The following is a 25175-nucleotide window of genomic DNA, read 5'->3' on the forward strand; positions in this document are numbered from 1 at the left end:
TTGATATGTATAAGCAATTAAGCATCTGTATTCCAGCCACTCAAATGAGTAAATAACTATTAATTACTTTTTAGAAATTAAAGTCTCTAAATTTTTTAACTCTTACATTCCTAAAATTAATTTTAGAATTTCTATTAAGCCACGTCAGTAACAAATTAAAAAGGAGAAACAATTTGAGTCAATCATTTGTCCAGCATAGAAATAAACAATTTCTAAATAAAAAAAACTCTATTTTCTTTTCTGAATTTATAAACAACATAGAATTTAAAAAATGTATTGCATAGTTTATTAATAAGAAACTCTCTCACATTTTTGAAATTGACTGGATTGTAGGTGCTCTAAATATACTACGGAAATGCAAATAAGTGAATAATTTACTCTCTTATCATTTGAATGTTCATTAAAATTTAGGGTTTTGACGGTGATGCAAATATAAATGTTCAAAATACTTCCTCACAACTTTGTTTTATCATTTAGATTTTAGAAGCCCCTTTTTCAATTAAATAATGCTACCTATATAGAATGCACTTGTCAGTGACTCACAATGGAATATGTTACAAAAACAAAATCTGTTTTTGTATTTTGTATACACAATAGAATATTGATTTTTTTTAATTCTTATTATGAATTAACCATAATTGTGACTTGTCAAATTCAAATAATTTATTATTTATATTGTAAAAATAAATGGGCACTATCTATGGTCGGCGTGCTGACGTGTCCCACCACATAGTGACTCGTTACATACATCATGACGTCTCATTCTGCACCTGAAATATAACATTGGAGACAAAAATATCTCAAGAAAAAAAAAATATATAAAAAAGTTTCAAAATAATAATACACTATCAAAACTCAAAAGTACACTTTTTCATTAATTTTTTTTTTGCGTCGTCCGAATATCAAAAACACATGTCATTCTCTAATTGGATCCGTGCCTGATAAGAGAAAGAAAGACTAATAGAGCGAGGTACAGAATGCAAATTCCAAAGTACCTTCAAATTCAATCCTAGGTGGGGAATGAAATCTGCTGAAAAGGATGACTGTCCTATTCTCTAATCTGAACCATTCAAAATCAATCCAACAGATTCAATTACATCTGATTTATTATATTGATATAAAAAAAAGATAATTGAAGCCGTTCGATCTATTTTGAACGGTTCGGATTGAAGAATAGGAGGGTCCTCCTTTTCTCAAGAAAAGGAGCAGATTTGCTTTCTCCTAGGTGGTACCAAGTGCTAACCCTAGTTAACTTTCTGACATGTCGATTGCTTATTGGATCCGTACCCGCTAACGTGGAATACCCATTAACTGTCCCACATCTAGCCCATCACCTAAGGAGGTTAATTGAACGGCTGTGATTAACCTCCCTATCCAGGAAGAAACGTGATGGATGTGGCCACGTCTCCGGTCCCCAGTGCACCAATAGCCACAAAATGTTTTCCATTCTCTGACCTTGTTTGGTATGTAGGTACAAACCTACACGTATTTGTTACTAGAAATATTAGTATTGGAATCTTGTTTATATGTCCAATATAATTCTTATTGCAATTGTAATCCTTGGGTCCGTTCAGCAAACTATTGGAATAAATGAATAGTGAGGAAAGTGGAATTTAGAACAGGCTTTAATTTTTCACTATTTTGATCGTGTTCGGTTAATGGTAGAAGAGTGAAATAGTGGAAGATTGGAAGAACATTGGTAAACGAGCTAAATCTATCTCTTGAGAAAAACTAATTCCTCTATTCCATCATTTCCATAGAATAGAAAATTGGCTCATAGAGGAATAGAGGAGAGACCAAAATGCAAAAAACAGGAGTTTGACTGCAAAAGTTGAAACCCAATTTCGCTATTCTTAATTCTCCAATTCCACTCACTTCTTCTCTTGTTCGGTGGGAATAGAACATCTTTTCCACTCTATTCCTCTATTCCACTATTGCCGAACGGACCTCTTGGAATTTATTTTATGTTAAAGTGAAAATTTTATCTTTTATAATTAGCAATTCGCGCTGAATTTTTTATTTATAATATTGTTAAAAAAAATCAATTTAAAAGTTGCCTGCATTTTTCAAAAAGTCAAATTGTAGCAGACATCCAGAACAAACTCTTAATATTAAATGGTTTAGTGTCTTTTTGTCACGAAATAAAAATTATATAAGAGAATGAAGTATATTTTTTTATGATATAATTGTACTATCAACTAAACGTGTGATTTCCTAGATGTCTTAGAATAATTATATTTGTTTATCATTTTCTCGATAAAAAAATTAATGTTAAATTTTGACCTCTAATAAATCATCTTGTCATTTTACATTCTAATAAAAAAGAACTCGCATATACATACCAAATTATGCTTTAGAATGTCATTTATGATTTTCAAAGTATTGTCCCTAATAATATTTCAGGAATTCATTCCATCAACTAAAATATCCGAAAAAAATATAAATAATCAAACAAAATCTAATAAAGGGCCGAAAAAAAAGACAAAAAGCATCCTCACTTGAGAGTACTGAACAACTAGGCACTACTAGGCCTGTAATACTGTCAGTTATAAATAAACTAAAGTACACGGTTACATTAGCAAAATAGACCCAAATCTGAAAAAAATGAAAATTACAAGAGTAATTAATTTAGAAAAAATAGAGCTAGCACTCATACAGTGTCACACGCAGAGCAGAGAGAGACGCAGTCACAAACTGCCAATATCCTATCTGACCGTTAAATCTCAACCCTTCCTCCCTTATCAATCCCTCTCTTCAGTTCTCTCTTCTCCCCTCTCAACCTATTCTCTCTTTCTCCCTCGCTACCTTCTTCCTCTATCCTCTCCTTCTCCTTTCATGGCCATTTCTTATCCCATTTTCTCTCCTTTATCCTTGCACTAAGAGCTTCTCTCCAAAGATAGTTTCTTTGGTTTCTATTATAGCTCTAGGTAGCTATCTGGAGGTACTTCTCTCAGCTAGGAAAGAGATTTTTACCAAGGTTGTTTGCTGCTAATTAAGATATGAAAATTGAGGCTCTTTGGATAAAGTTTTTCTGTAATTTGATATATGAGAGCCATGTTTTGTTTTATTTTATTTTCTCTTGTACAAACCTCTGGTGTAAGATGGCCAATTGGTGCATGTGTTGGAGAGCTTCATCTAAGCAGCTCTCAACTCAAAATTGAATCTTTTTGGGATGCATATAATTTTCTTTTTTTACTTGTTAAGCTAAGACATAAGAGACCATGAAACGGTTTTGTTATCCACAAAGAAAGCTATCTGCAAAATGGTTGGTTGGTATTGGTTCGTGTGATATGCACCTTATCCTCTTGGCATGACAAGCATGAATTCTCTCAGACAATTTTGAAAATTTTATTTTGTGAACTATGGCTCTCATTAATAAATTCTAATCCAATATTTGTTGGTTTTTCTTATTTTAGTAAGTAATAATTAATTAGTGCACTTGAAATGGCTCCGAAAAGTGGTCGAGGGAAAGCAAAGGGAGAGAAGAAGAAGAAGGATGAGAAAGGTAATTAATTAATTGCTTAATTATAAAATTTTATTTTGTTGGTTAGTTTGTTTATTGTGTAAATAAAATTGTTATGTCATTTTAATTATTTTAGCTAATAATTATTATCATTTGTTTCTTCTTGGAATTTAGTTCTCCCTGTGGCTTTGGACATTACTGTAAACCTGCCGGATGGGTCCCATGTCATTTTAAAGGTACCCTTTCCCTCTCTCTTAGCAATTGATGTTGTTGCATTATGGGTAATTAGATATTAATTTCAGTATTAGTTAAATAATTAGCTGATGTAACAGAAATTTCTATTTCTTTTCAATAGAAATTAATATTATATAAAGTCATGTCATGTCCAGAGCTTAATTAATTTTTATTTGTAGAATGGCCAAAAAAATATTCATTTAAAATGGTAGTCCTTATTCTCTGCAAAAATAGAATATGCATGAATCTTTGAATATATAATATGAATGTATGCATCTTTATAGACTAAGCGCCAAAGTTATGAATTCCTATTTTCAGCATTGTTGCATATATAAAACTTAATATATGAAGCAATTCATTGCATGAATGGTCACGTTAACATGTAAAGCTCATGGTATGGGATTATTAGTTACAGAGATGCACCACAGAAAATATTCAGGTTTCAAGGGAAATTATTTTTTTTAAAATAATCCAAGGTTTTATTTATATTTTATACGAGTAATAATTAAGGAATTATTAAGATATATACATGCATGCATCTCCTACTAGTACATATACACTGTTCATGCATGCTTTATATAATAATTGAATTTAAAAGGTCCCACAGCGTTTGTCTTAGCTTGAAAAGGAAATAACCACCAAGTACTAGGTACTATAGATATTCTGAAAAAAGGTCAAAATGATCATGGCCGTTAAAATGCATCTGTATGTATTTTTTTCAGGGAATTTCAACGGACAGGATCATAGATATACGGAGGCTTCTTTGTGTGAACACCATTACATGTGCTATCACAAACTACTCTTTATCACATGAGGTATGACTTTATTTATTGTTTGATTAATTAGATATTTATTGAATTATTTTTTATTTCTGAAGTATTAGTATAACACAGCGTGTATAGTTAGTATAACACAGCGTGTACTTTGGGAGGATGGGAGATAATGCCCTCTTTTTATAACGAGAATGGAGATGTCCATTGCTAAATTTGAAGCTCTTCAAGTGAAAATGGACACCTCCAGGGAAGAAAAATGTGGGGATTTGGGTTATTTTGCTTTCTTTCTTTTCTTTTTCTTTGACATATAGACTGAGACTGGGTTGCTTTACTGGTACCATGATGTAGCGCATTAGTAATCCATGAATAAAACACTTGTCACTTTTCAGCTTCTCCATTTAACAAGATAAATAAAAAGTTAAAAATCTATCATTGAAGAAATTCTTGATTTTTTATTTTTTGACCTTTTATCCTTAAAAATATTTTTTTAATGGCAATGGTGTAACATCACTGGATATATATTTTTTTATTCTTCAGGTGAGAGGAACACAACTGAAAGATTCTGTCGATGTTGCTGCTCTCAAACCATGTATACTCACTCTCGTCGAAGGTAAATTTTGGTTGTTGTTTAAATAAAAAATGTATTAAGTAAATTATAATAAAAAAAGTACAAAATCGTCGATGAAAAATTAATGATCTTATTATATTTAAACTATAAGATGCGGTTTGAAAATTTAATAACTGGACTATACAAATTACATGACAAAGCATCTATAGAAACCTTTTGGAGTCAGTCTATGGTATACTATGCATATTATAGGTTGGTCCGTAATACGGATTAATATTTTCATTTTTAAAGTTCTAATGGTTGATCCGAACCGTTCAACATGATCCGCGTATGAATATATACTTGCAGATCGAATTTTATATTTTTTAGAAATTTTTTACTATATTTTAAGATAGGTAGAAAATCACTTGATCTGAAAAATTATGGATCATTTAAAAACAGTGATTTTCTACCTATCTTTAAAAATAGTAAAAAAAAATTTAAAAAATATAAAATTCGGTCTACAAGTATATATGTATATGAAAATCATGTTGAATGGTTCGGATCGACCATTAGAATATTGAAAAAAATAATAATAATCCGTATTACGGACCAAATCGTGCTATGCATAATACCATAGACTTGCTCAACCTTTTGCACTATTGTATATTTCAGTTCAAGAAAATATGCATTTTAGTTAAAATAAATAGCATATTTTTACTGCACTTGTATAAATTATATTTTTAAGCATGCAGTACTTTTAAAAAAGTGCACATTTTTTCAGAAGGCCTGGCAGATACCCTTACAGTCGTAGGTATCAAATCCGCAACTCAAAACATTTATTGATAAATGTTATGGAGAGAGAGTGCATTTTATTAAAAGTTTAAAACTGTGTATCCTCTAAAAACATTTATAATTTAAAATAATGCTAGCTTGAGAGCTGCTCGGCATTATATAATAACTATTAAGAAAAAAAAATAAGAGACATGAAAATAAATTTGCTTTAAAATTAGTGTGGACGATTTATTTTGAAATTCTGGTGATTGGTCATCTAAAATTTGGTGTAGAAAAATACACTTAAAAATGCACCTGAGTAGCCAAAGGGTAAAATTGACGAGTGCATATCCTCTGAGATATCTCAACTTTTCCGTGACCGACGTGTCCGGTGCCTATTCGGGGGTGATGTAGGGGTCAGTATTATGTGTGTTTTGGGATTCGTGCAGAACGTATTTAAACGGTTGGGATTTTCCATAAAGTGACGCAAAGTTTGAGATATCTCAGAGGATACGAATTCAAAATTGACGGGGAGTTATCAGCGCTGAGATTAATTCTCAAGGAATTGGGTTTTGTTCAATGGGCACTGGACGAATTTTATCCAAATCGAGTTCCAACCGTCCGATCTGCATTATTTGTGCGGATGATGAGACCTTAATAAAATTTAGATAATCCCGTAAATCTAAACCGTCCGTTCAAACTGTGACACCGATCGGGCGTTTGAGACCCGACCTTGGATATAACTTTGTCCAGTACATTTTGGACAAAAGAACCCACCGAATTATCAATTAGAAATTAACGGTTCCCACTCAACCAATCACTTATTAAATCTCTCTCTCTCTCTACAGAGGATTACGACGAAGAGCGCGCCGTCTCGCACGTGCGCCGCCTCCTCGACATTGTCGCGTGCACCTTCAGCTTCGGCCCTGCTCCGCCCAAAGACTCTACCTCCACCTTGACTGTTGCCGATGTCCCCTCCGCCACCTCTCCCACCGCCACCGGAAGTGGCGCCAAGGAGTCGAAGAAGAGCACCGCCGGATCCAACGGTGGCGGTGGGTCCCGCAAGTCCTCTCCACCTCCGGCTCAGAAGGAATCGAAGGAAAAGGAGGTGATGACGGATTTAGAGGCTGAGATGAGCGGCGCTTGCCCTCGACTGGGAGCTTTTTATGAATTCTTCTCTCTCGCAAATCTCACTCCGCCATTGCACTGTAAGTTTTTTTATTCTCAATTCTCAAGTCTGTCTTCTTAGAAAATGTTCTCTGGTCACTGTACCTTTTGTAAATAGCAATGCCGGTGCAATATAAGAAAATACATTTTCTCTAGATTCCATGTATTAATTGTTTTACAGGATTTGTACTACAAGTGAGAAACTTGAAAGTTATACTATCGAGTAGAGGCCTCATGTGTCTGTGTTAGGTCGGATTTATAAAGAAACAGTAAATTTGACCTTTTTACAAGCACCTGGTCTGCAACAAACTCGAAATGCTGCATTTGTATGTACAACAAGTCAACAACCAAGAAGATTTAAATAAGACCAGCTCTAGGAATTTAACTTAGTTGGCTAAAATGAGAACAGTACTTTCTCCTCTGTTCATTTAAATTATTAAATTTGATTTTTTGTTTGTTTTTAAGATATAAGAAGAGTGTCACAGCCGCGGCAAGATGAACGACCATCACCTGACCATCTCTTCTTTTTTGAAGTAAACTCAATCTTTTTTACCCCTTTTTAGATGTAATTTAAGCTACCATATTTTCTAAAGTTGTGTTACATTTTACTATAACACATATTTGGGAATTTGCAGGCGAAGCTTTGCAGTGGTAAGTTTGTCATTGTAGAGGCCCGTAAAAGAGGGTTTTACAGCTTGGGAAAGCAGCGTGTTTTGTGCCACAATCTCGTTGATCTTTTGAGACACTTGACTAGAGCATTTGACAATGTAAGTTTGAACTTTCAATTTTTCCTAAATTTTGGAAGAAAAGAGCATTTTTAAGTCTTGTTGTAGTAATTGGTAGAAACAGAAAGTGATGTTTTATTCACACTAACAAGTTATTACTAATTATATTCCTGGTTGCTTCAGGCATATGAAGACTTAATGAAGGCTTTTACAGAGCGCAACAAGGTATATTCTTAAATCTATATCCCGATCTTGTATATTATTGATATAAAAGTTATTTTAAAAGAATTGCTGGTACCAACCAAAAACATTTGTCATCCAAAGTTGTTACTCTCTAACCTGTTCTTGCTTAAATATGTCTGCTTGAGCATTAAAAAAAATTCATACAGTATATTGAATCCACAAAGGTTATATTAGAACAAAAAGCGTGGGTTCATTGGAGCAGTTAATGTCTTAGTGATGCGTGGGGTGTATTATTTTTGCAGTCAAAATGATTTCTTTATAAAAGATATAGGTTGAAGTACCTAACAGTTCTGGGCAATGTTTTTATGCAGTTTGGAAACCTACCATATGGATTCCGTGCTAACACATGGCTGGTCCCACCAGTGGCCTCCCAATCCGCATCGACTTTCCCGCCACTCCCAGCCGAGGATGACACATGGGGTGGGAATGGTGGCGGCTGGGGACGCAATGGGAGTAGCGACTCAGCTCCTTGGGCAACAGAATTCCTCTACCTAACCACTATGCCTTGTAAGAACCCAGAGGAGCGCCAGGCAAGGGACCGCCGGGCTTTCCTCCTCCACAGCCTATTCGTTGACGTGGCAATATTTCGTGCAATTGGGACAATTAAGAAGGTTATGGAGAGAGAAGATGTCGTCAAAGCTCATGATGTCAATGAGGTATTGTACAGTGAAACAGTAGGGGATTTTGTTGTTGAGGTCATGAGGGATACGTCAGATGCAAGTTGCAAGATTGATACAAAGATTGATGGGACACGCACAGCTGGATTGGAGGTCAAACAGCTCGCTGAGAAGAATCTTCTGAAGGGAATTACTGCAGATGAAAATACTGCTGCTCATGTAAAATGATATTCTTTACCACTATTGGAATTACATTGGACATTTCTTCTTAATAGCTTTATTTTTAGAGCGTTGACGAATCTCTTATCACCCATACAATTAAGAAGAAATAAATACATAAATTTCAGAGAAGTGGTTGAACTGTTGTTATATTTTGTGCAGGATATTGATACATTGGGAGTAGTTAGTGTGAGATATTGTGGCTATATTGCTGTTGCTAAAGTTAACCACCTGGACAGAAGCAAAGTTGACCACCCATTGCAACCAACTGATATTAAGGACCAACCTGAGGGAGGAGCTAATGCTTTGAATATCAACAGGTCATTGTCTTCTATCAAATAAAAATTGCGAACCTCATTTTATTTAGTTTCTTTGCTTTGGTTGGATTTCCATTATTTGTTGGCTTTTTTATGTCGTTTAATTAATTAAGGCTCAATATCCATTTGTCCAAAATGACAAGAATTTGGTTTAAACAAGTTAGGTCTGCTACTCATATGTATCCATACAAGCTAGTATGTTAATATCTTCATGCAGGGTTTTCAGTACAATTTTTTGAGGGAAATCACTTTTGATGGTTTCCATTTGTGTGCTGTGCTGCGAGCCTCGTGTGTTTGTTGAGGGTTTTTTAGGTGTTCAGCTGCACAATAGGCTTTAGATTACGATCGAAGCAATAAGGATTTTCTCTATTTTGTTTGCTTCAGTTTGAGGATGCTCCTACACAAAAATGGAGAAAAGCGATCACCAAATCAAACACAAATCCCGAAGCATGATGAGTTAACTACTGCTCAAACTTTCGTTGAAGATCTATTAAGGGAAAGCCTTAAACGGCTTGAGTCAGAGGAAACCGACCTGAACTCCTTTACCAGGTGGGAGCTTGGTGCTTGCTGGATCCAGCATTTACAAGACCAAAACAACACTGAAAAGGAGAAGAAAAATGGTGGCACCGAAAAGGAGAAAAAGAAAAGTGCCTCTGAAAAAGTTCTCAAGGAGACCAAGGTTGAGGGGCTTGGGAAGCCTCTTAAGGCTCTCAAGAACTCAAAGCATGTGGCTCCTGAGGCAAGTGAGAAGGGTTCAAAAGAGGGAGACAGTTTGAAAGGGAACGATGAGAGAGAGAATGAGTTGCTCAAGAGTTTATTGAATGAACCTGCTTTTACTAGGTTGAAAGAGTCGGAGACAGGACTTCATATGAAGGTAATATACACATATCCTCTTCTGCGTCTGTAGTTGTGACACTAAGGCACCTCAACTCTTTCCATGGCATTAATGTTTAGTAGTACATATTTTATAGCTTGAAATTACTCCAGTCTCATTATATAAGAAGTTTGAAGGAAAGGGGCTTCGTCCCAATCTTTCAAATGATTATGGCTGTTTCTCTGTTCACTTGTGCACATTATGATTAAGAGCCTGTACTGCGTCTATTTGTAATCATCTCCTTTCTTTATTGTTGATAGAGATTTACTTACCAGTATTAGGGGAAATATCAAGAAAAAGTCGATACATGACCACCTTATCATTATCAACAATGTTTGGGGAGTCCTTGAGATTTAAGAATATTCTGAAGAGGTGAATGCACCACTTATGTGGGTGGCTTTTCTGTTCATTGGGAAAAAACAAGTAATCTGTTTCTATATGATTGGGTTCGAGCCTTTTTGTATTCATTGGAAAGGGACTAATGTGTTGCTATATTCCAGTCTCCACAGGAATTAACTGAGATGGCACAAAAGTATTATGATGATGTCGCGCTCCCAAAGCTGGTAGGAGTCAACACAATAAGTTTATTTTTATTTTTTTCATTAATTAATATTTTTCCCTTAAATAGTATTGAACAAGTTTTGCATCCAGGTGGCTGATTTTGGTTCACTAGAACTTTCACCGGTTGATGGCCGCACACTGACTGACTTCATGCACACGAGGGGTCTGCGTATGCGCTCACTTGGACGAGTTGTAAGTGCTAAACAATTAATACGACAACTATGTTGTTTTATCGTATGTTATTGTTGGACATATTGGTAAATCACTATGATAATTTAAACCTTCTTGTTTGTAGGTTAAGCTGTCAGAGAAGCTTTCACATGTGCAATCCCTATGTATACACGAGATGATAGTACGTGCATTCAAGCATATTGTCAGGTCGGTGATTGCCGCGGTTTCTGACACCAAACTAATGGCTGTGACAGTAGCTGCAGCCATGAACTTGCTCCTCGGTGTGCCTGAGTCGGGCATTTCCGAAAATGCCCCAAAGATGCACCCACTTGCATGGAAGTGGCTCGTGGCATTCTTAAAAAAGCGGTTTGAGTGGGACCTCACCTTTTTAAATTACTCTGACATAAGGAAGTATGCCATTCTTAGAGGACTCTGTCACAAGGTAATAAAATTTCCATGTCTTGTACTCTTGTGTAGTTAAGCAACAAGCTATTTGATTGTTCATCTCTCTATAAATTTGGGGTTGTTATGGATGGGTTACAAATACTGTATATTTTGGTTTGTCTGATTTTGAATCATTAAAAATACTTTCCTTGTAGGTTGGTATAGAGTTGGCACCTAGAGACTTTGACATGGATTCGGCGTTCCCATTTGAGAAACAAGATATCATTAGCCTAGTACCTGTGCACAAGGTAAGAATGGCATGTTTCTATATTTCTTTTGGGCAATTTTTTGAAGCATAGCTATTGACACGTGGCAACAAATTTCAGCAAGTTGCATGCTCTTCAGCTGATGGTCGTCAGCTCTTGGAATCATCAAAAACAGCCCTTGACAAAGGCAAGCTTGAAGATGCTGTCAATTACGGGACAAAGGTAATATACTGAAAAAACAATATAAGTTGAACATTTCACATAGCTGCATAATAAGCTAATAATTTCATAATGCAGGCTCTTGCTAAGCTTATAGCAGTTTGTGGGCCATACCATCGCATGACAGCTGGAGCCTATAGCCTTTTAGCTGTTGTTTTGTACCATACTGGGGATTTTAATCAAGTAATTCATCTCAATCTGCCATGATCTCATTGTTTCCTTAATCTACATTTTTGTGCTTGCTAACTGTTGACAAATTTTATAGGCCACCATATATCAACAAAAAGCACTTGACATAAATGAAAGGGAACTTGGACTTGATCACCCCGATACAATGAAGAGCTATGGTGATTTAGCCGTATTCTATTACCGACTTCAGCACACTGAGCTAGCTCTTAAGTAAGTTCACTTTGTGTGTATCGCTTTTATAAATATTGATAAATCTTCCAAAAAAAGTGGCTAACTGTTTGTTTAATCAGGTATGTGAAGCGAGCATTGTATCTCCTCCACCTGACATGTGGACCCTCTCATCCTAACACAGCTGCAACATATATCAATGTGGCCATGATGGAGGAAGGTCTGGGGAATGTACATGTCGCATTGAGATATCTGCACAAGGCCTTGAAGTGCAACCAGCGACTGCTCGGCCCTGACCATATTCAGGTATTCTTCAGTGTCCTACATTTAAATATTCTGGAAATTTCCTCAATTGTACTGTGGTAAATGCTTGTTTTCCCTTTTTTTTTTTTTTTTGCCTTTCCCAGACTGCTGCAAGTTACCATGCCATTGCTATTGCACTCTCACTAATGGAAGCATATTCGCTGAGTGTTCAACATGAGCAAACTACGCTTCAAATTCTTCGAGCAAAGCTTGGGCCAGACGATTTGAGAACCCAGGATGCAGCTGCTTGGCTTGAGTACTTTGAATCGAAGGTTATCGAGCAGCAAGAGGCTGCAAGAAATGGCGGAAAAAAGCCGGATGCTTCCATTGCTAGCAAGGGGCATTTAAGGTACTAATTCAAATAAAAGTTTTTTAACTAATTAACTAATATGTAGATTTTAAGTGTGTAAAAATATGACATGAACGATATTCTTTTGCAGTGTCTCTGATCTTCTGGATTTCATTAGTCCAAACCAAGATAGCAGAGGCAGAGATGCAGAGGCAGCTAAGAGGAGAAACTTAGGCATCAAGGTAATTAGCGAGGGCTTTTCTTTCAAAATAATTATACAGAACGTCAAGTGGCCTGTCATGGTGTGAATTTTCATATCCTTTTTTTTTATTTTTACACACATATAGGCAATTGAGCAGTCTGAAGTAAGCTCAACTACAACAAGCCCTGAGCCATCTCCAAAAGAACACACCACAGCAGGTTTTACTGAAGAAAGCACAACTGAGGAACTTGACCTACATGCAAAAGAGGAGAGTAAACCGGTTGCCGCTCCAATCGAGCCTAAACCAGAAAGTACAACAGAGCAGCAGCATTTATCAGATAGCAAACCGCAAGTCGAGCAAGCTGAAAGAAAACCTAAACCTACAAATGAGCTAATGAAAGAAGTGAACACAGAGCCTGAGGAGGGGTGGCAACCGGTACAGAGACCCAGGTCAGCAGCGGGGCCCGGAAAGCGTGTTAAGCATCACCGGCCAAACAGCCACCAGACAACAGGAGAAGCCACGGCTGATACTGCTCAATACAAGGCGAGGTACTCTTATTCAAATAGCCGGTACTATTTGGTGAAGAAACGAACAATGGTACCGACCGGATACACAGAGAATCAGCACGTTAAGGTCCAGTCAACCGGGGCCCGTTTTGGCCGTAAGATATACCGGGCGGTTACGTACCGAATAAAGACTACCACACCAGTTACGGACGCAACAACAGATCCAACCCGGCTTGAGTCTAACCCGGGATACTTGCAAGATCAAAGGGATGATGAGCTGGCACATGGCGGCAGTCTTGTCAGCCCAGGAAGTGGGATGTCGTACAAGGATGTGGCTGTGGCCCCACCAGGTACGATCGCTAAAGTCCAGATCCAAAAACCAAAAGACGACTCAACTCAAAAGGTGGAGAAAGAAACAAAGGATGCTAAGGAGACCACACAGAGGTCTACACTGATAGAAGCTGTAGAAGATCTGAAGCAAGGTGATAGTTGTATGGACAAAGAAATGATTCAGAGTCAGAACAAAGAAATCAATAACAGAAAGACTGGAGTAGAAACCAAGAAAGCTGCCGAAGAAAGCAGTTTGTTAGAGTTGCCGGCAATGGATATTGAAGTAGTTTCATCTGAGGAAGGAGAACAGACAAATCATGGTGGGCCCATCGAGCCAACACCTGGGGATAATAACCCCATTGATACTGTTGAATCATCAGAACCAGTTGTTGAAACAGACAGTTCAACCGAAGGATCCCAACCTGATATGCTACACGAATCATTGCCAAGCTCAATTGAGCCCATGTCAGGTCCGAGCTTCACAACCAGCCAAGAAAACCTTGAAAATCCTGAAAACACTGATTTGAAGCCTAAACTATTTCTGAACACAGATGATGTTGCTAGAGGGGAAATGCCTAATAAAAAGCTATTATCAGCTTCAGCACCACCTTTCAACCCTTCTTCTCCCCCGGCTGTGCTGAGTCCAGTAGCACCACCAGGGGCCATACCGGCAGTTGCCACACCGTGGCCACTGAACATGGCAATGCATCCTGGACCTCCAGCTTTAATTCCTACACCTCCACCGATGTGCACCTCACCACTTCACCAATATGCAACTGCACAACGCGCACCCAACATGTTACGCCCAATGCCATTCCTGTACACCCAGCCGCAGGGTATTGTACCGACCTCTTTTGCAATGGGCACAGCTGGGATGTACAGGCCGCCGGGTCACTACACATGGCAACCCTACATGAATCCGAATGCCTCAGAATTCATGTCTGGGTCAGTCTGGCCTGCTTGTCATCCCCTTGACTTCCCTATCCCTCCACCAGCCACTAATCCTGTATCAATGTTAGATGCACACGCACACGTGCAGTCTGATCCTGCTGTTGTCACCCTGGTTTCTTCCCTTGAAGACAGTGGGCTGATCCCGGAAGCATTGAAAAAGGATGAGCAACTCAACTTGCATGAAGTCATGCAAACTGCAACTGCAGCTGCGGAAAGTCACACATCAAATGAGTTAGAGAGCCAAGTAGGCAACACGATCAAAGTTGACTTGAACCCTGACATGCCTGTCAGAGAAGGGAGTGTTAGGGTTTACTTGAAGGGAAGGAGTCGCCGGAAGCAGACTCTGAGAATCCCTATAAGCTTGTTGAACCGGCCATATGGGTCCCGCTCTTTTAAGGTAGTTTACAACAGAGTTGTCAGAGATAATGATATCTCAAGGCCGGGTGAGGTGACCCTAGCTGAAGCATAGAAAATTTTCTACTCAAGTGCAACGTTTTGTTCTCTCTATTGATTATTTTTTTCACAATAAGTTGGAAAATAATTTCTCCACCCTTCCGGTGCTGGTGGATTTCATTCAGTGTCCCAGGTAATTGATTTAATATTTCTTCAGAATATTATGCATATTATTAACAATTATATTTATATAGTCAGTCCTAATGTATTTTCTTAATACTTATGCAGGCTAGTTTTATGATGTAGTTTTTATACATGTAGCTTGAGGCACAAAATGTTCATTACCCTTCTCATCAGGTATGCCACTTCCACCAATTCTCTTTAAAATAATAATAATAATAATAATAATAACTCTCAGTCTACAAAACCTTGGAAGAACTGCCATAAATGCAGCTCTTTTAATTAGTCAAGTGTACCGTATATGGCCTGCTAGCATTATGCCCAATGTCCAGTTATACTGTCCTTTTTATTTGGTCAGTTGTAGTCTGGCCAATCTTTCGTGTACTTCTTTTTTTGTTTTTTTGGGTAATTAACAACCATTTTTTTTCTTCCCAATCCTTGTTTGATTCAATGTAATCAATCCTGTTGTTGATCAAGAACCAATGTGCAAACATGAAACATCAAATGTAATGTTAGTTTAACCTAATTTTGATTCACCCTTTCTTTTTTATCAGGTTTAGATTTGGGAAATAGTGATACTGACAAAGAAGAGCCCCGGGAGAAAATGGATCTAGGAGATTAGATTTTGAGTAATTTTTATTTTTCATTCTGGACTGACGAAATTTTGTTTTCCTTTATAGACTTATACGAGGAGCAATTTTCCTCTAATTTTGTGGCTCTTTTTTTTTGGGTGGCTCTGTACTGTGGATTATGTTATTGATTTTTTAACCTTTCTTAGTAGCCCTTTCTAATATTCTTTTTTTGTCCCTGAACTATTTTGGTCTCTAAAATTATTACATGTGGTTCAAACGGGCATTTAAAAAATGGAATTCAGAAAAGTAATTAAATCTATCTTAAATTCTTAATAAAATCATCATTTAATATTGTTCTTTCGTCCTCACATAAGATCAATCAGAAGTTCAAGCAAATTTTTTTGGATGCAATTTTTAAACATATTATCGAGGAGGTAGATGCAATTTTTTTGGATGCATTAAAAGTAACCAATCAATTACTTACGCTTCTGTATACATGAATGTCCAATCCTCTTCACATGAAATCTACAATGGATGTTTTTTAAAAATACTTAAGAAACTAAATTAATGTTTCGATTCCTTTCAAATTTTCTGTGGCGATAATTAGACACCTACATGAATACTTAGAGAAACTGAATCAGAAAAATGCTTAATATAATCAAATCTATATCTCAATGATTCGGGTTAATCTAGTGCATTTGAAACTTTTTTTTTTTTTTTTTCCATTTATCTCCTTCCCAATATTTTATTAAATGTGTTTATAAAAATAAAAAAGTTCGACAGGAATGCTATCAATAAGCTTTGGACCAATGGAAAAACTGGAGCAATCATTAAGAAAAGACAAAAAGAAGGTGAAAAAGGAATTACTATACCAGATAAAACCTTACTCTTTTTACTCTGTAACAGGAAAAGATGCTTTCCACCCTGCAAAGTACAAACTATCCCGTGCTGCGCCAGCCGCACTGCGACCTCTGCTCAATTGGTCCCAGAGGGCCTGATGTTTTGTGGGGCCAGTTACGCATTGGTCATAACTCATAAGAGAGTGCTGGAGAAATTCAGATACAGTACAAAACCTCACTGAGTACAATAAGATCAGTTTTGGGCCCAGGTATGCCCATTGAACCGAGTACGGCAGTCATATTAGGCTACGTTTGAATAACTAGAATAGCTATTATTTGAGAATAGTAGATGAGAATAGTGATTTTTGGAAGAGTGTGAGAATAGTATTGATGTGGTGCTATTCGAAATAGCGAAAATGTTGTTTGGATTGAACATTTGAGAGAGCACCAATTGCTATTCCGACTTTTTGTAGGAATAGCGGAATAGCACTATTCTCGTTGTTCCGAATAGCAATTAACTATGTTTGGATAGATCGGAACAGTGCTATTTTCACTATTCTCGCTATTCTCAGTACATCCAAACATATTCTTAAAGAACATTTTGCAACAAGTTTGACTATCCGCATAAATAACATATATTTTCATTTCTGAAACTGGCGATGCTTACTGATAGTCAGGCATCTAAAAAAAAAAAAATTGGCGATGCTATTTGCGGTTGAATACCCTTTTTAACTATTAGATATTTACATATCAATGTTTAATTACCATCTCCCTTCATTCTTCCTCCATTTCACAAAGGAAAAGAAATGCATCTACTCATCTTATTTTAAAAACAATGGATGCAAATGCGCATTGTTGAGCTAAAAAAACACCATACCGGTATATATGGCATTGTTGCATTACAAAAACAATTGATATTTGATGAACCAATCTTAATTTGATTTAGTGACAAAAGACAATTCTCTTTGAGTGATAGGTTGCATGTTCGAAAGGAGGTGATAGTGTGATAGTGAAATCAGTATAGCATTGTTGCACTAGCTACAAAAACAATGAATATTTGGAGAACCAGTCTTAATGTAGTTTAGTGGCAAAAATAATGTTTTTTGTGTGAGAAGTTGCAAGTTCAAAACTCGATTAAAGATCTATTGTAGATAGTAGCAATTATTTGTATATATTTAAGGGGTATGATCATATATGAGTTATATATGTACATAAAATAGTTAACTAAAATTTGGACAATTTTATTAGAGTGTTACATTTGGTTTGTTTTTATAGTTTTAAATTGTTGATAAATTGATAATTTTGATCCTCCATAGAAACTTAACTATAAATTAATTTAATTAGTTGAAATTATTCCAAAATTAATGAAAATAAGAAGAAATACACGTCACTTCAATAGCTATATCTTAAATAAATTTGACTGTAATTATACCAAAATTAGAAAAAAAAATAAAATAAAAAATAGGACAGTAGAAATTGATTTACTGGCATATCATATTTTTTTTTTGAGGAAAACTGGCATATCATATCAGTCAAAATAAGTTGGTTTATATCAGATAAGAAAGCGCTCAGATCTCCGTTTGTATATCCGTACATATCTCCAATTGACTCGGAGCGCGGTGCGACCGGAGCCATCCATTGGTTACCTGATGAAATTACCATTTTACCCCTGTCCGCTTTAAAAATAGAAATGCATCACAAACCGCGAGCGCCACCTCAGGTCTCTCTCTCTCTCCTCTCTTTTCTCTTTACTCTCCATTTGTTACCTTAATTTTTTTTGTTCAGGCGAGTGGTTGGTTAATTTATTTAGAGGGACGACGCCGCAATTCTCTCTCTTTCAAGAGGGGTTTTCTTTGGGGGTAAAAAACGGAGAAGAAAAGATGGTGTGGTCCTCCCAATCGGCTGCGAATGCTTATCTCGATACTCTCAAGCTTGTAAGAGTTTTGAATTTTAATCTTCAATTGGTTTTTCGCTTTTTCTCTCTGTTGGCGCATCAGCGTTGCTTGAATTTTTATATAAAATGTTCTTTCTTCCTGATTATATTGAGCTTAATGCAAAATGATTATATTCCAATCTTCATCAGCAGAATTTTCATGAAAATAACTTGTAAGGAAGCTACATTCTAAATGAAATTAAGCTATGTAATCAGGTTTTGGTTTAACAAATAAATAATATCAATCAATTTGGTATCATTTTTAAATTATTGTAAATATTGATTATGTCATTAGGACCCCCTTATGTTCCTAGATAATTTTACTATATTGTATAATTTGTGGATTGATTAGAGGTTCTTTAGTGTTAAGAGGTTGAAATGTTTAATTTGTAAATTGCCTATATCTAGATTAGGTTGGTTCATATATCCTTTAATGTTGTTAGGGAAAACAAAACAATTTAATTGATTTATGCCATCGCATTGTTCATTTCCATTGTTTTTTTAGGTTCTTTTTATATCTAATTTCATGATTAGAAATGTAAAATTCAAGGCATTTGCAAAAACAAAATTCCATTAAGAATTTCACTCCATTTTGTACCTTTAATTCATAAAAGCCTAAGTTCTAAACAAAACAGAATAGTTTACCTGTTTCAGGTGCACAAACCAACAAAAGGATACTGTTGTTAGGTTTTTTTACTGTCTTTAACAAAGTATAACCTTTCTTTTCTGAAGGGAATGGTTTCCCTATTTCTTTAGCCTAATTGTTGAAACAAAAAAAAAAACAGAATGGTTTAGTTATTTCTTAAGACTAATTGTTAGAACAAAAAGAAAAACAGAATGGTTTACCTGTTTCAGGCCCATAAATCAACAAACTAACTGACAATGAAACAATTAAGCCGTTTTTCCCCCATAAACCCTCCGTAAGATTCACTATATAACCCAGACTTAATAGTAATCAAGATTTTCACACAGGGGACACAAGCTCTAATTCTTTTACAAAACATAATCAATCATCTCATTGGAAGTGTAATTCAACTGACTCACTGTTTCTTTCACATTACTCCATCTAGTGCAAGAATGAGCTTGAGAGGAGACAGAGCGACCCTAGCACAATCCCAGTACAACCAGAGAAGAGCGAATTCATCTCAGCATTGGCTGCCGGTACAAGCGCGCAACTCATCGTTGAGGTCTCCCCAGAGGCGTCCCACTCAACAATCGCTCTGGCAGCCGCGGCCCGACAAACCGGCGGCCGTTTAATCTGCATTCTCCCACAAGAAGAGTCCCTCGCCCCATCAAAAGAAGTCCTTGAAGAATCTGGTCTTGACGACATGGTCGAGTTCCAGGTCGGTGACCCCACCGAACTCCTCCCAAAGTATGAAAACATTGACTTTTCCTTGGTCGATTGCAACAACGAGTCATATGAGGATGTGCTCAAGATGATCGACATCAACCTGAAGAAGTCAGTGGTGGTGGCGAACAATCTCAAGGAGGGGAGAGAGGGGCTAAGCATGGACGTGCCGGGTGCAAAGGAGGGCACAGTACGGTCCGAGAAGCACATGATAGGGAATGGCATGGAGGTGACCATGATCGGTAGGAATGCTGGCATGGGCTGGTTGAAGAAAGGCAAGGAAGGAGGGAACATTGTCGGGCCGAACAATGTCGGGCCTGAGAAAAGGCGACGGCCAAGGCGAAAGATCCGGTGGGTGAAGAAGATTGACGAGCAAAGTGGTGAGGAGCATTTGTATAGATTGGCCAAGTCAATCTGAGATGTTCATTGTGTATGTTCTGTTGATTCAGGTGTTTTTTAAGCTTCTTTTTCACTCTTTTTTACTGGTGGGGGTAAATAGGATGCAAGGGGGATTAATTAGAGTGGAAATATGATGCTTGATTGTGGAAATTATTATGAACTTAGCATAAGCCTTCTTGAAAAAAAGAAGGATAAAAAATTAGAGGAAAGGAAGCTATGTGATGTGGATATGATGGGGAATTACTCTATCTTGTTTGTATTTAGAAGCACCCTGTATACCAAACGCTGTGTACATATCATCTCTTATGAAACTTTACACTTATTTCATTATTTTAATGTAATGCTTTTCAATTTCTTCTATTTAATAATCCTCTTCACATCAATTTCTCTTGTAATTGTAATTGTAATTGTAATTGTATGTATGCATGTACAAGTTCCCCGGAGTGTGCATTTGTTAAAAAATAAAAAATAACAATAACAAAAGATATACATTTTTTCTTTTTTTTTAATGAACAAAACAAAAGATAGATCTGTTGGTTACACACACCTATATCATCAACACATTTACAAAAATGCATAATAAAATTGAGTTGAAACAAAATAAAAAAAATAAAATTACATGAAAATCATACCAACAACTCGACACCTAAAACATGGTCAGGGAATAATTTAATTACATATGCCGTATGTTTCTCTGACCCAAATAATTTCTCTATTTCTATTTTGGGTCGGTTCTCATCAACTGTTCAGCCCAGCCAACTGGATGAAATAACACAAAAAAATTTTATATGTAAAATAAAAAAAGAGAGAGGAACAGAAATAGTATATTACATTTTTATATTTTAATTGGTAGAAGAGTTAATAGAATTTCTACCGATCTTAAAAATAAAAAAGTTTGAATCGGTAGTCTATCGATCTAAACCAGTTTGTATTTGTTTTCTTTAAATTTTTTCTAATATTTTTTTTATAAAAATAGATAGAGTATCTTAAAATATATATAGAATAGAAACATTTCATCTATTTCTTGAATTTTTTTTAACATTTACTAGAGATATAATATAAGAATTCCCTTTATCTATGCATCGGATTAAAAAAAATTAAGTTTAAATCAGTAGAATTCCTACTGATCCAAACTTGTTAATTTTTAAAATCGATAATAATCCTAATAATTTTTAAACCAATCAAAAATATGATGTCCTCTTTCTGTTTCTCTCTCTTCCTTTTTTTTTTCTTAATTTTTACAGATAAAAAATTTCCAAATAACACCGTCACTCGTTGGTACACCTCGTTGTATATTTGTATATACTTTTAATTGTAAAAAATCTCAAGCATTCTTTTTTTTTGAAAACTTGGTAGTAGCTACCAAGGTTCGTGAGGGGGAATCGAACTCTCGACCTTTGGATATAACAATTTTAGGACATTTTCCTAGCCAATTGTGCTACATAAATGAAATGATGGCCTTCAGCTTCTACCACACTCATTTTCTCAACATCCTCTCCAATGTAGGTATTATGACCGTTCCAATAAGATCACCCATTCAATGGTACATGCTTCCAGTTCCGGAATGGTCCGGAAGGGTTGCCTTACCTTTTTCAAATGTCTATGTTCTTTTGTCTTTTTCTATATCTGGTAAATTTCATCCGGAATTGAATAAAATTCTATGCCACTAGTTCGGTCCGGAATCAGCCGAAACGGTACGGAAGCTTGGCACATCTATTGCTGCTCCCATCACTTCAGTCCGAAGCGACTTCCACTGTGACCATGCCATTATCACCCACCAGGCAACAGCTCACTCTCTTTTCTTCTTCCTTTACCAGTGGGACCCAGTCCCTGATCACTGGAACTGAATGAAACATGTATATAGCAAAATTAGCACAACATGAAAATATACAAGTCTCCTTCCCTTTTTTACCAATTACTACTATAATACTCATGCAAAAATTTCCTCAATGGCAACGCCTCTGATCTTCTTCTCTGCTTCCTTGTTATTTGTTTTGGCCTCGATCACAGCTGTTTGTTCGCAGATGGATAGCTGTGATGCTGATCTCAGTAGTTTCCTTCCGGCACCTTTTAACACTTCAGGGCTTGTTTGTAAACCTGTTTGGAAGGCCTTTATCCTCAGAGTACTTATTTTTCTCATCTTTAATTCAATTTATACATCTATTTTGTTTTAACTTATATATTAATTTCTTCTTAGAAAATACGTTATGCTTATATGAGGAAACTAGGATACAATAGATCAAGAGATATATTGTGTCACAACAAGCAAATAAGCAATACAGCTGGTTCTTTAGTTTAAATTATTTCCTGAAAAAAATGAAATATCGTGTCTAATTCTTTTTCAGTATTACCAAAGCGAACACAACACTGTCAGCATAGTACTATCTTCAATCTATACCTCTGGTTGGATTGCAATGGGGTTCTCGCCTGATGGGATGATGGTTGGTTCAAATGCCATGGTAGGTTGGATCGACACCACCGGTAGAGCTTTCATCAAGCAGTACGACTTGCGAGGCATGTCTTCATCAGATGTGGTCGTAAATGATGGTAAATTGAAGCTGACAAGCGTTTCTCCTAAAGTGGTGCTCTACGGGTTAAATATCTATCTTATGTTTCAAGTGAGGTTTTCGAAGCCGGTCAAGAGCCAGGGAATCCTTTTCGCGTATGCAAATGAAGCTCCGAATCATTTTCTGCTTACGAAACATGATGACAAGATATCTATCTCTATTGAATTTTCATCAGGTTTTGTTTTTTCCTTGTGAAATAATTCATGTATTTCTCTTAAAATGGATAAGTTTTGGTACCGGCTGGGAGGGGCCGGCGGATCCAGAATTTTCGGCAGGCTGGGCAAAAGAATAGCGAATCGGGTTTAAATAGCTAATCAAGTTCAAACCCATTAGCTAATAGGATACTAGATAATTAACAATGCTCTAACTTATAATTTTCAATGCTTTGACGTCTAATTTACAATTCTCTAACTTCCAATACTAATTACCAATCAGAATTTAAGAAATTTATCCTAATTTTAATCCAAAATTTAACCTCAATTGCAAATTAGAATTCCAGAGGGCAAAGTAAATTCCGACAGGACAGGGGGGAAAAGTTGGCCTGGGCCCTATAGATCTTTATAAAATTTCAAAATCCAGAGGGGGCAGCCCCCTGACTCTTACTGGGTCTGCCCTGTCGGCCGGTTAGTACTGGTACGACTCACTATGAAAAACCTGATTGAAGTACCATAACCGAAAGGATGAAAAAGATAAGGACCAAGATGAAGTTTCTTCATACCAATTCTACAGCTTTCTCAATATAACCAGCATATCAAATTATAATGTGAATAGGTGCGTCAACTGCTGCTGCTTCTCCTTCATCGGACTTGTACCAGTTGAAACAAAAACATGGAGTATTGGCCATTTTTAGCTGGGGATTTCTCCTACCTTTAGGCGCGATAATCGCACGATATTTCAGACACAAAGATCCACTCTGGTACTACCTTCATGCTGTGATTCAGCTTTTGGGATATTTAGTCGGGCTTGCTGCTGTCTTGGCTGGAATTTCTCTTTACAACAAATCACATTCCAATTTTAGAAGCCACAAGGGCCTCGGAATTTCTGTACTTGTTCTAGGATCTCTGCAGGTGAGTAGTTTTTACATGCATTCAGGCTGATTTTACCAGTTCAACCCATAGATAGGCCAGAACTTGCACGTACAATACTACAAATGGAAGTCATATAGATTTCGTTAAATTAAAACATTAAAGCATAATTGAAAATCGAGTATCAAATTCATTATTAGCTGAAAAATCAAGTATAATTGGACAATTTAGGTTGATTTAGAATTGTCTCATAACACATTTTTGGCAAATTGGTTAATTTAAGGTCGTAGTTGAGAAAAAAAATGGATTAATTAACAATTTAGGGTTAATTGGGGCCCATTTATTTCACATTTTTGGAAAATCATAACCATATAGGTTTGGTACTGATTATGGAAACAGTAGCCAAATGTTGGTATCAGTACACACCAGCCAATATTGCAAACCTAGCTAGGCCTTAAGCTGAAGAACTTAGAATAGCACTCTTACTATCTTAGCATTTGATGTAGTACAGGTACTTGTTATTAGAAAATGTTATACATTTCTTTTTGAGAAACTTGGTAGATGCTACCAAGAAATATATTGCATAAATAACATTCTTACATGGGCCAAAAACAAAATTACATCAATAATGTTATACATTTCACTTCATACTTATTTGGGTTAATCATACGGCACCGCTTACTATTTTTTCTCTATAAGGTGATTGCATTTTTCATACGGCCTGACAAGGAGTCGAAGCTGCGCAAGTACTGGAACTGGTACCACCACTGGCTTGGAAGGCTGGCTCTTTTCCTAGCGGCTATTAACATTGCTCTCGGCTTCCAAATCGGAGGTGCCAGTAGTTCATGGAAATTTGTTTATGGTATTATACTTGCCGCAATCCTTATTACCTTTTCGGTTCTTGAAATTATACTGTGGACCAATTGGTCCAAGAAAACCATTTCTCCTCCCACTATTTAAAGCTTAGTTCAGTTAGTTCATAGTTGTAAAAAAGTATTTGTTGAGTGCTAGTTACTTAATAGTTTGGTTATAATTTGGGCTGTGGGTTGGCCTTCCATCCCTTTTTATTTCTTTTATTTTTGGGTCTAGGTATACACCAATTATCAGGTTATTTATCTGCCCTGGAAATTGTTAAAAAGACTCAGTTAATGAGAAAGAGTTGCTAATCTTTTTTGTTTTTTTTTTTTTTTTGAGTGAGGTAGGGAGTGAAAAGACTGGTATGTTGGCAAAAAATATTGACCTTGTATTTTTCATTTTTTTTTTCCTTTACTTTTAAACTTTGGAGTCTTGCCCCCACCCCCCCCACCCCGTTTTTCCTTCTTCTTTGCACATTTTTCGGCCGTTGGCAATTTGGTAATAATTGTGTAACTAAAAGAAAAAAAAAATATTTTCTTTAAAAATAAATGATTCTTGCATCCTAGCATCT

The 25175-nt window shown here is 36.4% G+C and overlaps 3 protein-coding genes across 3 annotated transcripts; all 3 read left to right on the top strand.

The window, feature by feature from the left end:
* The first annotated feature begins 2764 nt into the window (after nucleotides 1–2764).
* LOC144568201 (Tetratricopeptide repeat (TPR)-like superfamily protein) lies at nucleotides 2765–15859 on the top strand. Its single transcript, XM_078318473.1, has 25 exons — nucleotides 2765–2977; nucleotides 3417–3505; nucleotides 3638–3699; nucleotides 4420–4512; nucleotides 5008–5080; nucleotides 6640–6999; nucleotides 7424–7491; nucleotides 7594–7725; nucleotides 7867–7908; nucleotides 8238–8762; nucleotides 8925–9082; nucleotides 9464–9953; nucleotides 10454–10516; nucleotides 10605–10706; nucleotides 10810–11127; nucleotides 11285–11377; nucleotides 11456–11557; nucleotides 11633–11737; nucleotides 11820–11953; nucleotides 12034–12217; nucleotides 12319–12563; nucleotides 12655–12745; nucleotides 12851–15079; nucleotides 15175–15243; nucleotides 15621–15859. The coding sequence occupies exons 2-23, from the start codon at nucleotides 3445–3447 to the stop codon at nucleotides 14960–14962; spliced, it is 5613 nt and encodes a 1870-aa protein (XP_078174599.1). The 5' UTR covers nucleotides 2765–2977; nucleotides 3417–3444; the 3' UTR covers nucleotides 14963–15079; nucleotides 15175–15243; nucleotides 15621–15859.
* A 2345-nt stretch (nucleotides 15860–18204) lies between these two features.
* Nucleotides 18205–20517, top strand: LOC144568204 (uncharacterized). Its single transcript, XM_078318477.1, has 2 exons — nucleotides 18205–18411; nucleotides 19481–20517. Exons 1-2 carry the CDS (start codon nucleotides 18358–18360, stop codon nucleotides 20174–20176), a joined length of 750 nt encoding a protein of 249 aa, XP_078174603.1. The 5' UTR covers nucleotides 18205–18357; the 3' UTR covers nucleotides 20177–20517.
* Nucleotides 20518–21772: 1255 nt separating this feature from the next.
* On the top strand, nucleotides 21773–24773 carry LOC144567939 (cytochrome b561 and DOMON domain-containing protein At3g61750-like). The gene is made up of 4 exons (XM_078318136.1): nucleotides 21773–22280; nucleotides 22503–22899; nucleotides 23496–23791; nucleotides 24449–24773. The coding sequence occupies exons 1-4, from the start codon at nucleotides 22107–22109 to the stop codon at nucleotides 24707–24709; spliced, it is 1128 nt and encodes a 375-aa protein (XP_078174262.1). The 5' UTR covers nucleotides 21773–22106; the 3' UTR covers nucleotides 24710–24773.
* Nucleotides 24774–25175: the final 402 nt, after the last annotated feature.

This window comes from Carex rostrata, chromosome 17 (genome assembly GCF_964058835.1).
Source record: "Carex rostrata chromosome 17, lpCarRost1.2, whole genome shotgun sequence".
Taxonomy (NCBI): domain Eukaryota; kingdom Viridiplantae; phylum Streptophyta; class Magnoliopsida; order Poales; family Cyperaceae; genus Carex; species Carex rostrata.